We start from the raw sequence: 14271 nt of genomic DNA on the forward strand, positions 1-14271 counted from the left end.
CTCAAAAACACAAGTATTTATTATAGAATTTATCATAACCTTTTGGTGTTTCGTGTATTGCTAATAAATACTGTAGCAATATATAAACCATATCAACATTCTTGGGATAACCAATTGAACAGGAGGATCTCTGGAGAGCAAAAGCACGAAAAGAAGAGGAAACATGAGGCACAAAATGTGAGTCTGCATCATCTGACGGAGCCAGAGCAGATCATTCGCACGTGAGCAGCCGTGTTTTGAGTGCATGCGACTGCGAAAAAAAAAAATGCGGTCGAGTTGTCCACGAACAGAGAATTACATGAATGCGCTCTTGTAAAACTGCGCTTACGACAGTTGTCAGTGAAATAACGCCATATGCACATACGTCCATCTCGCGAATGTACCGTCTTCTGCTCATCTATTTTGCCGCTCTTCCGCTGCACGTCAGGGCTTGACCTTACTGTGAACCGGGCTGAGCCAATAGCCTCAGACCTCGAGCTCAGAGGCTGAAATCATTCCGCGTTCAAAGTAAAACAGTTCCAATAGCCAGAGGGATATTAATGACAACACGCGCATATATTCACTAACCACGAACAGAAAATAGAACTTACTTGCGGTATTTTTTATTTGGTAATGTCTTGCGGGCGAAAAATTTGTTGTAACGCACGCGTTACTGAACATGTACCGAGTAAAATAATTCTGAAAATGTATAAGTAATGCCTTACACTACTGCGTTACTGGAAAATGTAATACATTACTGTAATACATTACTTTTGTAACGCATTACTCCCAACACTGTTCATAACCTATTAGAGAAATCAAAATGAATGAACCAAAGAAAGAATAATTGTTACATATTCTGTGATTCTTGTAATTAGCGACAAGAACTGTTTTAACCGGTATTGACCGGTATTGATTTATAATTGTATTTTTCAGGAAACGTCTTTCCAAGTGGTTTTGATTTCAGATGGCCATTTCACATTTGTATTGATGAATTATGGAACAATTGCTCCAACTCAACGTACAATACAGGTGTGCTTAACATGGCAACTAAATTAAAGATAGTTATAAGACTATGTAAATAAGATACTTAAAGTGTTTTATCATTATTAATACAGGCTGGTTATGACACCATCAGCTCTAAATACCATTTCTCAATTCCTGGATCTTTCTCAAATGACATCACAAACTTGACATACAGCAGCAATGTCAATGTGCCAGGCAGATGGGCCTTCAGAACAGATCATGGATCACGGGGTTGTCAGTTTAATGGTATGTTTTTTTTGTTTGTTTTTTTTTTGCCTACTGTGCTCCTAGACTAGGGGTGTCCACATTTTGTCTTGGAAGGCCAATGTCCTTCATACTTTATTACCCCTGCTAAAACACATTTGCACCATTTATAAAATATTTTCTGTGTTGCTGGAAACTGGGGATTTTTGGAACAAACATCGGCAGAATGATGTGCGTTAAGAGAAGGATTGGACACTTCTGTCCTAGACTAAATAAATTATTAGTTTTTTTAAATTGCTGTAACTTAAAGGGGAACTAAGAGATCTTGATAAAAATGTATTTCTTTATTAAACATCCAGTAATTTCAAGATTAAAGCCATGTGAACTGTTATTTTTTTAGGTAGTGCAGTCCAGCTTGGAGACTCTTTCTGGAGTGATGCCACCTGCCGACAGAAATGCATTTGTACCAACAGTGGTCTTCAGTGTAGCCCGGAGCCATGCAGTTATTCCCAAGCCTGTCGTCCAGCTGCCTTCCAATACTCTTGCCAGAACATTCCGCGGCAAACATGTACTGTCTCTGGTGATCCTCATTACTACACCTTTGACTATCAGGTTTTTCACTTTCAAGGGACCTGCACATACATTCTATCAGAGGTTAGTCTTTCTCCATTGTGGGTGTTGCTAAACTTCCAGAGAGCCACCATTCTGCAGATTACAGCTCTAATCCTGCTTCAGCAGACCTGTCTGGTTTTATAGTAGCCCTTATTATTTTGATTGGCTGAATCAGGTATGTTTGATGGGGTTGGATTTGAACCATCAGAAACAGGATTGGCTATGTCTACTCTATAGTGGCTTTCTGTTTATTGTTTAATAGCTATGGATCTGTCAATAACCCTTTAATCTTTGTTTAGGCTTGCAGCAATGGATTGCCATACTATCGCATTGAGGGCAAAAATGAGCATAGGGGTAGCACGCATGTGTCTTGGACACGGATGGTTAGAGTGTTTGTCTATGGTGAAATAATTGAACTGGTCAGAGATCACAACTATGAAGCAAGGGTCAGTATAAGTATTTATTTTAATTCTCTTTCAATCGCTGTCTTTTATTAAATTTTCTAATTCACTGTTTTTCTAATGTTGTTCAGATTAACGGAAGCTTTGCAGCAACACCATTCTCTCTACGCAATGGCTCCATCCAAGTCTATCAATCAGGTTTTTCTTTGGCCATCAGCACAGACTTTGGTCTGCTTGTTACATATGATGCATACAGCTACGTCAGGATCTCTGTACCATATGACTATCAGAATGCCACCTGTGGTCTGTGTGGAAACTATAACCTGCGCTCTGATGATGACTTCCGTTCACCCAGTGGGGAGATCTTGAGTTCAGATGTGGACTTTGCTAACAGTTGGAAAGTAGATAGTGACACAGACCCTGAGTGCCATAATGTCAGGTGCACAGGTCTGGCTTGTGCTGTTTGCACCACAGATGAAAGAAATCTTTACAGTGACACAAACCACTGTGGAATCCTAGGAGATGTTGCTGGTCCTTTTTCCGCTTGCCATTCTGTTCTTGCCCCACAGACGTACATGGAGAACTGTGTCTATGACCTTTGTTTGGGACAAGGGTACCAGCCAATTTTGTGCCAGGCTCTGAACGTGTATGCCACTCAGTGCCAACAACAGGGTGTACACCTTGGGCGGTGGAGGCAGCAAGGATTTTGTGGTAGGCCTCTTGCAGAGATGAATGATTTGAGTAGAACAAATCTCTGTCTACATTGAAATATTACAGAAATTGATGCATATTCTTTATTTTCTTCCTCCATTCCCAGAAATTCAGTGCCCTGAACACAGTCATTTTGAGCCTCAAGGAACAGGCTGCCCTGCAACATGCAGTAATCCATCTGCCCCAATGAACTGCCCCTTGCCAAATCAGGAAAGTTGCATCTGTGACCCTGGGTACATTCTCAGTGCTGGAGTGTGTGTGCCTCAAGCAAACTGTGGTTGCACGTTTGAGGGTTTTTATTTTGCAGAAGGACAATCGGTAGTGTTGGATGGTGACTGTGGGAGACAGTGTGTGTGCAGCAACATGTCAATGATCTGCCATCAGTATCAGTGTGGTCCAGGAGAGGTGTGTGAGGTCCATAATGGTGTAAGAGGCTGCAGACCTATTGGTTATGCTACCTGCTCAGTTGAAGACCGAGGGTCATATCACACCTTTGACGGGCACATTTTCAGATACGCTGGAGCATGTGGACTGACCCTAGCTAGAGTGATGGGTTCATCCTCTCTGCCTCACTTCGTATTGACCGTGGAGAAAGTACCCAGAGGTCTTCAAGACTTTTCCAGATTTCTGAAGTTTGAGGCAGGAGGAATCCAGGTCTCCATTGAAATGGGAGAGGGAAGCAATGTAAAGGTAATGCAAAATGCTAGCATGTGAATCTTTATGTATGAGAATGAGAGCATTGTTACATTATGTTTTAATCTGCAACATGAAAAATCTCTTCATACTTTATCTCTTCAGGTGGCTGGACAGATGGTTGGTCTACCCGTCAGTGTTGGCTCAGGTCAAATCCGCATCTATCACAGCAGTGTGAGGGGTTTTGTTTTGGAAACAAACTTTGGGGTGACAGTGAGAGCTGACTGGCCACACATTGTCCGCATCACAGTGCCAAGCACCTACAGTGGCACACTTGGAGGGCTTTGTGGAAACCTGAATGGAGATATTGCTGATGAGTTTTACACACCAGATGGTGTCCTTTTAAATGACACTCAGCTGTTTGCAGACAGTTGGCGTGATGGATCCCTATCAGCCCACTGTGAGGAGCCATTCAACAGCTGGGAGCCAGGACATTTTCAGAGCAGGAGCCAGTTCAGTGGACTGTGTGGTATCATGGCTATGCTTGATGGGCCATTTGCTGAATGCAGCAGAACATTTGATCCTCAACAGCGAATTGCAGATTGCGTTCAGTTGCTGGAGCAAACACAAGGTGCCAGAGAGGCTCTATGTGAGGCTCTGCGAGGTTATACACTGCTTTGCCAACAGAATGGAATTGCAGTAGAAGACTGGAGAAATGTCACCAACTGTGGTAAGCATCTTGTTTTGAATGTGTGAACCTAAAACTTGATTTTATGTAACTGTTATGTTAATGTTTTCTGACACTGTCTTTGTGCTTTTTTAAATTCCAGAACCCGCCTGTCCTGAAAATACCCATTATGAAGTATGTGGCACCTCCTGCCCTGCATCATGCCCCAGCCTCTCATTTCCATTTCAGTGCAGCTTGCAGTGCCAGGAGGGATGTCAGTGTAATGATGGAAATGTGTTGAATGGAGATCATTGTGTAACCCCATTGGGTTGTGGATGCCACTACTCTGGGAGGTATTATCAGGCTCGACAGAGATTCTGGCATGGTGAAGAGTGCCAGTTCTTGTGTGTTTGTGATGGAATTACTGGAAATGTCCAATGCACACCATCATCTTGCAGGGAAGACGAAGTCTGCCATGTGTTGGATGGCCAATATGGCTGCCATCCTCGTCCACAAGCACGTTGCTCTGCTTCGGGAGACCCTCATTACATGTCTTTTGATAGAACCTTCTTTGACTTCCAGGGCACATGCCGCTATGTGCTAGCCACAGTATGTAATGACACCATCGGTCTTCCACATTTCCAGGTGGATGCAAGGAATGAACCATGGCATGGACTCACAGTGGCAATTACAGTGGAAGTATTTGTCAATGTCTCTGGGCATTTGGTACACATGTCACAGGATATGAATGGTCATTCTGCTGTTGAGGTAATCAACATTGCTTTGTGTAGCCTAAGAGTTTAAAATATATGTTTATATATGTCCCATGATCTACAACAGTGGTTCTCAACCACTTTCCTGGAGTGCACACCCATTTCAGGTCTTGCAGTCTCTGCTAATGAGTCCATAATCTGAATGAAATGAACAATTCGCAGAGTTGGTTGTTCTCCAGGATTGTGGCTGAGAATGACTGATCTACAACATATACTTTAGAGAAATTTCACGTTTAGAGAAATTTTCAGAAGTGCAATATTGTATTTTGTCAGGTGGAAAACTGCCTGCTTGACTTTGAAGCTGTTTATTGACAGTATTCTGTTTTCAATCAGGTTGATGGAGAGACCAGAAACCTCCCCGTTCTGCTTGATTCTGGTCGTGTATCTGTCTACTCCAGCGGACAGTACATATATGTATCTACTGACTTTGGTTTCATTGTGAGTTATGGAGGCTCCTGGACATTGAACATTATCGTCCCACCAGAGTACAGCAATGTTACATGTGGCCTGTGTGGAAACTTTAATGGCCAGAGCAGCGATGACTTCATGACTCCTTCAGGTGATCTGGTGCGCTCTGCAGACCAGTTTGGGGCAAGTTGGAAGGTTGAAGATGGCCTGCCATGCAATGATGGCTGTGGAAACAATTGCCCATTGTGCCAAGATCAGACAACTGCCCGTTCGCTGTGTGAAATCATCAGGTCCAATGAAGGCCCATTTAGCTTCTGCCATGTTTCTGTAGACCCTCAAGCCTACTATGATGACTGTGTGTTTGATGTGTGCCTTTCTGGAAACCGTAATAATGTTCTGTGTCGCTCGATCCAAACCTACGCTAGTGCCTGTCAGGCTAACAATGCTGTTATCTACCCGTGGAGAGAAAGTGCATCCTGTGGTGAGCGAGATCATTGCTATATACAGCAGCTTATATTGTGAACAATGGTAAATTTTTATGGCATGTTTGATATTTAAACATGTTTTCTACATTCCCAGCCATGGCCTGCTCAAATAACAGTCACTATGAGTTGTGCGGAACAGACTGTGGTCATACTTGTGCCAGCAGCATTGTTGCTAGTTGTGATCACACATGCTCAGAGGGATGTTTCTGTAATGATGGATTGGCGAGGAGTGGAGGACAGTGTGTGTCAGTGGAGCAATGTGGCTGCTCGTATGATGGATTCTACATTAATGTGAGGATTGATATGTGGTTTGATAAAGTTCCATTAGATCTCATAAAATATTAAAAAGCGGAGCCTTGTATGTAGAGTATCACTTCTGTAACAACTGTCCTCAAAGGCTATCATCCCCTGTTCTCTAATCATTGTTAATTTTGTGATATGATTTCATAGGCTGGTGAGCAGTTCTGGAATCTAGAATGTTCTCAAGTCTGTGAGTGTTTTGCTCCAAATGATCTGCGCTGCTCTGCTTACTTCTGCCCACCGACTATGGAGTGTATGGTCAGAAATGGACAGCGTGGCTGTTACGGTCAGTTCAAATCTATAATGTTCCCCAAAACTTTTCTCTCAGACTTATACCAGCAAAATAATTTACTTTATCTACAAATAAATGTTGTTTTGTTTTGGGCAATGCAGCAGTTATCCATTCATATGAAGCATGGGTGGATGATTACTATTGCACTTAAGAGTGATATCAGACTTGCCATGCAATATTGTAAAACAAGCCTGTCATGTAATTTCTCTTTACAGACGAGAGTACGACATACATAACCACAACCAGAGCAAGTCTTCCCACAGGTATATACGCATATTTGGTAACACTTTATAATAACTACACACTATAAATCATTTATTAAGCATTAGCATCTAGTTAATTCATTATCTGTTAAGCGTTAACTCTACATTAATAAACGTTAGTAAGCAGTTTGTAACTGCAGCTACAAATGGTGTATTGTTGACTTATAACCACATTTATAATGAACTTAATAATTGTACTTTCGTACTTTGTAACTGGTTGATTTTTCATTACTAAATTAAGTATTGCATTATTTACAAATCATTTGTATTTAAGAGTAGTTGGAGGTTTTTAAGATCATTCAGAATGAGTTAATAAATGATTAATAAACTATTGAAATCAACAGTTATATATCTTACTATTTAGGCATATACTAATAGTAAATTTATTTATTAATAAATGCTTCATTAACTCAACTTCATGCAGTTTTGTGACCTAATTTAAAGTGAGAACTAATTGTGCTTTATAAATCCCTTAAAAATGACAATTAAAAGCCCAGTATCAAATGAACAACACATCTTTGCAAACTTATCTAAAAAGTAAAATTACTGTAAACTTTAAACATTGCTGAATAACGGGAGTGTCAAAATATGACTTCAAATTGGATAAAACAACAACAATATAATAATTTAACAATATAATAAGATGCAATGTTTAAACTGTACAGTAATTTTATTTTAGATAAGGTTGCAAAGATTTATTTTTTACTTGATACAGTTTCATTTGTGCATCTTAAAATGAATAGAAATGAATGAAAGTTATTTATGTTCTTTTTTTCCTGTTTAGAATATAACTGAGCCTTTAATTGTCATTTATAAGGGATTTATAAAGCATAAATAGTCCTCACTTAAGATTAGGTCAGAGAACTGCATGAAGTTGAGTTAACAAAGCATTTATTAACATATAATTTAACGGTTATTAATTGTTTACTAACTCATTCTGAATGATCTTAAAAAAACAACCAACTATTCCTAAATAACTGGTTTGTAAATAATGCAACACTTAATTTAGTAATAAAAAATTAATCATTAACAAAGAATGAAAATATGATTATTAAGCACACTATAAATGTGCTTATAAGCCAATAATACAGCATTTGTAACTGCATTTACACACTGCTTACTAACATTTATTAATGTAGAATTGATGCTTAACAGATAATGAATTCACTATTTGCTAATGCTTAATAGATGACTCATAGTGAAGTTATTATAAAGCGTTACCAATTATTTTTATGTAGATTTTCTTTTTTAACATTTTAAAATATTTTACAGGTGGCAAAATGTTACCTCAAGGGTCTATACATTTATGTATAACGCTATGTTTATTTGCATGGATGGTATAAAACTGACATTTGCAATTGTTCTTTTCACAATCAGCTCATGATGACAGTGAAATTACATAACGTTACATGATTGTCATTAAAATGTTTTGATTGTTGTTGTTGATGTATTAACTTGTGTTAAGTGGTTAGCTTGGTTCAAGACTTTATATGTATTTTTAAGACTTTATATATATTGCTCAATGTAAGGGTGCTAGAAAAACACAATAATTTTTGTAAGCTATAGGGATTTACATTGTAAATCTGTGTCCTAACAACATACTACGTGACGAGATTTGCAATGATTAGCAATTTGGCTGTTTGCCCAGAAATTGAAATACAGCCATTCAGAAGCACATGATATGCACTCACTCATGAAATGGTAAGGATTATAATCTAATGGATGCATATTAAACCTCTTTAACATTATTAAATGTACATGCAGAATCACTGATATGTGTTGGTTTTGAGTACAGTTCTAAAGTTCAATATTAAATGGTTTATTTTAATTTCAAGATCTGAGGTGAACTATCTGCTGCTGCTTTCATTAATACAGCAATAAATGTAATGTAAAATGGCATTCAAACTCACATTTATTAGCATTTACCACTGAATAAAACACATGATGTTTAGCTGAGGTGATCATTGTCAGTTTTTTGTTGTTCAGCTTCAAAAAATAGAAGCCGTTTCTAATATTTTAATTTGAGTTGTTGGTTAGAACAAAACCTCCTTTTAATATGGAAAACATTCCTTTTATTGCGTGCTTTTATTTAGAACATGATTTAAATAAGGCTTTAGGCTCAAGACTCGCTCCTGTTGGTTGTCAATCTGGCAACCTGCGCTTGCATTCGTTTTGATTAAAGAATGTAATACCTAGTTCAACCACTGGGTGTCAAACTTACATATTGCACCTTTAAGCATTGGCCATAATGTTAAAAATCTCTCCTTTTTAACTCTTCCTTTTTAGGGCAGAGCACTATTAACATGACCACCACCAGGCCAATCCCCCCAGGTATTTTCGAAAACATTTGTAATTTGTTTTAATATTTATTGGAAAAATAAATTTATATTATTAAATAAATGCATGCAAACATACAGTACATACAAATTGCTAAGATGGTTTCACTTTGATATAAATTTACACATTTCCACAGCTGTGTTTTATCCATTTGGTGATGGAGACTCAGTGAATATTCGTTCTGATGATGGGGGCTCGTCTGTGATCTACCTTCTGCAACAGTTCATATTTTTTGGAAAAAGATATAGTCAAATATATGTAAGTCACTATACAAAGCAAGCTTGTTCATTCGAAAATGTTTTCAACATTGTACCGATTCCTTAACAGTCTGGTAGCCTATAAGTAATTCTTAATAACTGTGACAAATCTTGCATTATTTTGAATAAGCTGTACATTATAAGTCATGTTAATCTGTTTCAGGTCAACAACAATGGAGACTTGACTTTTAATGGGCAGTTTTACAGCTATACTCCATTCAGGTTCCCAGGCTATGGTGGACAAGACCTCATTGCTCCATTCTGGACAGATTTGGATAATCGTGGGAATGGTGTGGTTTCATATCGTCAGTACACCAACGGCAGTGTGCTCACAGAGGCCACAGAAGACATTAACCAATACTTCCCTGATCTGAGCTTCTCTGCTACTTGGGTCTTTGTAGCAACATGGGACAGAGTTGCATATTTCCCTCTATCAGGAACGGTAAAAATTCTAACTCCATTCCTGTCCTTGATTCATAACCTATTAGAGAAATCGAAATGAATGAACCAAAGAAAGAATAATTGTTACATGTTCTATGATTCATGTAATTAGCAACAAGAACTGTTTTAACCGGTATTGACCGGTATTGATTTATAATTGTATTTTTCAGGAAACGTCTTTCCAAGTGGTTTTGATTTCAGATGGCCATTTCACATTTGTATTGATGAATTATGGAACAATTGCTCCAACTCAACGTACAATACAGGTGTGCTTAACATGGCAACTAAATTAAAGATAGTTATAAGACTATGTAAATAAGATACTTAAAGTGTTTTATTATAATTAATACAGGCTGGTTATGACACCATCAGCTCTAAATACCATTTCTCAATTCCTGGATCTTTCTCAAATGACATCACAAACTTGACATACAGCAGCAATGTCAATGTGCCAGGCAGATGGGCCTTCAGAACAGATCATGGATCACGGGGTTGTCAGTTTAATGGTATGTTTTTTTTTGTTTGTTTGTTTGTTTTTAACCTGCTGTGTTCCTAGACTAGGGGTGTTTACATTTTGTCTTGGAGGGTCAATTTCCTTCATACTTTGTTTATTACCCCTGCTAAAACACACCTGAACCACTTATACATAATTTTCAATGTCACTGGAAACTGACAGATATTCATGTTGGGGATTTTTGATACTAACCTCTGCAGAATGATGTGCGTTTAGAGAAGGATTGGACACTTCTGTCCTAGACTAAATAAATTATTAGTTTTTTTTAATTGCTGTAACTTAAAGGGGAACTAAGAAATCTTGATAAAAATGTATTACTTTATTAAACATCCAGTAATTTCAAGATTAAAGCCTTGTGAACTGTTATTTTTTTAGGTAGTGCAGTCCAGCTTGGAGACTCTTTCTGGAGTGATGCCACCTGCCGACAGAAATGCATTTGTACCAACAGTGGTCTTCAGTGTAGCCAGGAGCCATGCAGTTATTCCCAAGCCTGTCGTCCAGCTGCCTTCCAATACTCCTGCCAGAACATTCCGCGGCAAACATGTACCGTCTCTGGTGATCCTCACTACTACACCTTTGACTATCAGGTTTTTCACTTTCAAGGGACCTGCACATATGTTCTATCAGAGGTTAGTCTTTCTCCATTGTAGTTGTTGCTAAGCTTCTAGAGAGCCACCATTTTGCAGATTACAGCTCTAATCCTGCTTCAGCAGACCTGTCTATAGTTTTATAGTAGCCATTATTATTCTGATTGGCTGAATCAGGTGTGTTTGATGGGGTTGGATTTGAACCCTCAGAAGCATGATTGGCTATGTCTACTCTATAGTGTCTTTCTGTTTATAGTTTAATAGCTATGGATCTGTCAATAATCCTTTAATCTTTGTTTAGACTTGCAGCAATGCATTGCCATACTATCGCATTGAGGGCAAAAATGAGCATAGGGGTAGCACGCATGTGTCTTGGACACGGATGGTTAAAGTGTTTGTCTATGATGAAGTAATTGAACTGGTCAGAGATCACAACTATGAAGCAAGGGTCAGTATAAGTATTTATTTTAATTCTCTCTCAATCGCTGTCTTTCATTAAATTTTCTAATTCACTGTTTTTCTAATGTTGTTCAGATTAATGGAAGCTTTGCAGCAACACCGTTCTCTCTACGCAATGGCTCCATCCAAGTCTATCAATCAGGTTTTTCTTTGCTCATCAGCACAGACTTTGGTCTGCTTGTTACATATGATGCATTCAGCTATGTCAGGATCTCTGTACCATATGACTATCAGAATGCCACCTGTGGTCTGTGTGGAAACTATAACCTGCGCTCTGATGATGACTTCCGTTCACCCAGTGGGGAGATCTTGAGCTCAGATGTGGACTTTGCCAACAGTTGGAAAGTAGATAGTGACACAGACCCTGAGTGCCATAATGTCAGGTGCACAGGTCTGGCTTGTGCTGTTTGCACCACAGATGAAAGAAATCTTTACAGTGACACAAACCACTGTGGAATCCTAGGAGATGTTGCTGGTCCTTTTGCCGCTTGCCATTCTGTTCTTGCCCCACAGACGTACATGGAGAACTGTGTCTATGACCTTTGTTTGGGACAAGGGTACCAGCCAATTTTGTGCCAGTCTCTGAATGTGTATGCCACTCAGTGCCAACAACAGGGTGTACAGCTTGTGCGGTGGAGGCAGCAAGGATTTTGTGGTAGGCCTCTTGCAGAGATGAATGATTTGAATAGAACAAATCTCTGACTACATTGAAATATTACAGAAATTGATGCATATTCTTTATTTTCTTCCTCCATTCACAGAAATTCAGTGCCCTGAACACAGTCATTTTGAGCCTCAAGGAACAGGCTGCCCTGCAACATGCAGTAATCCATCTGCCCCAATGAACTGCCCCTTGCCAAATCAGGAAAGTTGCATCTGTGACCCTGGGTACATTCTCAGTGCTGGAGTGTGTGTGCCTCAAGCAAACTGTGGTTGCACGTTTGAGGGCTTTTATTACACTGAAGGACAATCGGTAGTGTTGGACGGTGACTGTGGGAGACGATGTGTGTGCAGCAGCATGTCAATGATCTGCTATCAGTATCAGTGTGGTCCAGGAGAGGTGTGTGAGGTCCATAATGGTGTAAGAGGCTGCAGACCTATTGGTTATGCAACCTGCTCAGTTGAAGACCGAGGGTCATATCACACCTTTGATGGGCACATTTTCAGATACGCTGGAGCATGTGGACTGACCCTAGCTAGAGTGATGGGGCCATCCTCTCTGCCTCACTTTGTATTTACCGTGGAGAAAGTACCCAGAGGTCTTCATGACTTTGCCAGATTTCTGAAGTTCGAGGCAGGTGGGATCCAGGTCTCCATTGAAATGGGAGAGGGAAGCAATGTAAAGGTAATGCAAAATGCTAGCATGTGAATCTTTATGTATGAAAATGAGAGCATTGTTGCATTATGTTTTAATCTGTCTGCAACATGAAAAAGTCTCTTCATACTTTATCTCTTCAGGTGGATGGACAGATGGTTGGTCTACCCGTCAGTGTTGGCTCAGGTCAAATCCACATCTATCACAGTAGTGTGAGGGGTTTTGTTTTGGAAACAAACTTTGGGGTGACAGTGAGAGCTGACTGGCCACACATTGTCCGCATCACTGCACCAAGCACCTACAGTGGCACACTTGGAGGGCTTTGTGGAAACCTGAATGGAGATATTGCTGATGAGTTTTACACACCAGATGGTGTCCTTTTAAATGACACTCAGCTGTTTGCAGACAGTTGGCGTGATGGATCCCTATCAACCCACTGTGAGGACCCATATGACAGCTGGGAGCCAGGACATTTTCAGAGCAGGAGCCAGTTTAGTGAACTGTGTGGTATCATGGCTATGCTTGATGGACCATTTGCTGAGTGCAGCAGGACTTTTGATCCTCAACAGCGAATTGCAGATTGCGTTCAGTTGCTGGAGCAAACACAAGGTGCCAGAGAGGCTCTATGTGAGGCTCTGCGAGGTTACACACTGCTTTGCCAACAGAATGGAATTGCAGTAGAAGACTGGAGAAATGTCACCAACTGTGGTAAGCGTATTCTTTTAGGATATGCTGACGAAAACTTGATTTCATGTAACTGTAATGTTAATGTTTTTTGACACTGTCTTTGTGCTTTTTTTAAATTCCAGAACCCGCCTGTCCTGAAAATACCCATTATGAAGTATGTGGCACCTCCTGCCCTGCATCATGCCCCAGCCTCTCATTTCCATTTCAGTGCAGCTTGCAGTGCCAGGAGGGATGTCAGTGTAATAACGGAAATGTGTTGAATGGAGATCATTGTGTACCCCCGTTGGGTTGTGGATGCCACTACTCTGGGAGGTATTATCAGGCTGGACAGAGATTCTGGCATGGTGAAGAGTGCCAGCTTTTGTGTGTTTGTGATGGAATTACTGGAAATGTCCAATGCACACCATCATCTTGCAGGGAAGAGGAAGTCTGCCATGTGTTGGATGGCCAATATGGCTGCCATCCTCGTCCACAAGCACGTTGCTCTGCTTCGGGAGACCCTCATTACATGTCTTTTGATGGAACCTTCTTTGACTTCCAGGGCACATGCCGCTATGTGCTAGCCACAGTATGTAATGACACCATTGGTCTTCCACATTTCCAGGTGGATGCAAGGAATGAACCATGGCATGGACTCACAGTGGCAATTACAGTGGAAGTTTTTGTCAACATCTCTGGGCATTTGGTGCACATGTCACAGGATATGAATGGTCATTCTGCTGTTGAGGTAATCAAACATTGCTTTGTGTAGCCTGAAAGTTTAAAATATATGTTTATATATGTCCCATGATCTACAACAGTGGTTCTTAACCACTTCCTGGAGGACCACAAGCACTGTGAATGAAATGGACAATTTGGAGATTTGGTTGTACTCCAGGATCGTGGCTGAGAATCACTGATCTACAACATATACTTTAGAG

The 14271-nt window shown here is 40.0% G+C and overlaps 1 protein-coding gene across 2 annotated transcripts in view; it reads left to right on the top strand.

Annotated features, from left to right (window-relative positions):
- Positions 1–920: 920 nt before the first annotated feature.
- Positions 921–14271, top strand: part of LOC130239019 (alpha-tectorin) — a 24379-nt gene continuing 11028 nt past the window's right edge. For both annotated transcript variants that reach the window (XM_056470155.1, XM_056470156.1), the window contains exons 1-23: positions 921–1011; positions 1098–1251; positions 1610–1863; positions 2121–2267; positions 2354–2933; positions 3040–3623; positions 3732–4296; positions 4397–5001; positions 5340–5895; positions 5994–6190; positions 6350–6485; positions 6707–6754; positions 9041–9085; positions 9228–9349; positions 9512–9790; positions 9960–10055; positions 10142–10295; positions 10679–10932; positions 11192–11338; positions 11425–12004; positions 12111–12694; positions 12808–13372; positions 13474–14078. In XM_056470155.1, coding sequence (XP_056326130.1) covers positions 970–1011; positions 1098–1251; positions 1610–1863; positions 2121–2267; positions 2354–2933; positions 3040–3623; positions 3732–4296; positions 4397–5001; positions 5340–5895; positions 5994–6190; positions 6350–6485; positions 6707–6754; positions 9041–9085; positions 9228–9349; positions 9512–9790; positions 9960–10055; positions 10142–10295; positions 10679–10932; positions 11192–11338; positions 11425–12004; positions 12111–12694; positions 12808–13372; positions 13474–14078 — 7299 coding nt within the window. In that variant the 5' untranslated portion in view covers positions 921–969. The remainder of the gene's footprint in view (positions 1012–1097; positions 1252–1609; positions 1864–2120; positions 2268–2353; positions 2934–3039; positions 3624–3731; positions 4297–4396; positions 5002–5339; positions 5896–5993; positions 6191–6349; positions 6486–6706; positions 6755–9040; positions 9086–9227; positions 9350–9511; positions 9791–9959; positions 10056–10141; positions 10296–10678; positions 10933–11191; positions 11339–11424; positions 12005–12110; positions 12695–12807; positions 13373–13473; positions 14079–14271) is intronic.

This window comes from Danio aesculapii, chromosome 12 (genome assembly GCF_903798145.1).
Source record: "Danio aesculapii chromosome 12, fDanAes4.1, whole genome shotgun sequence".
Taxonomy (NCBI): Eukaryota; Metazoa; Chordata; class Actinopteri; order Cypriniformes; family Danionidae; genus Danio; species Danio aesculapii.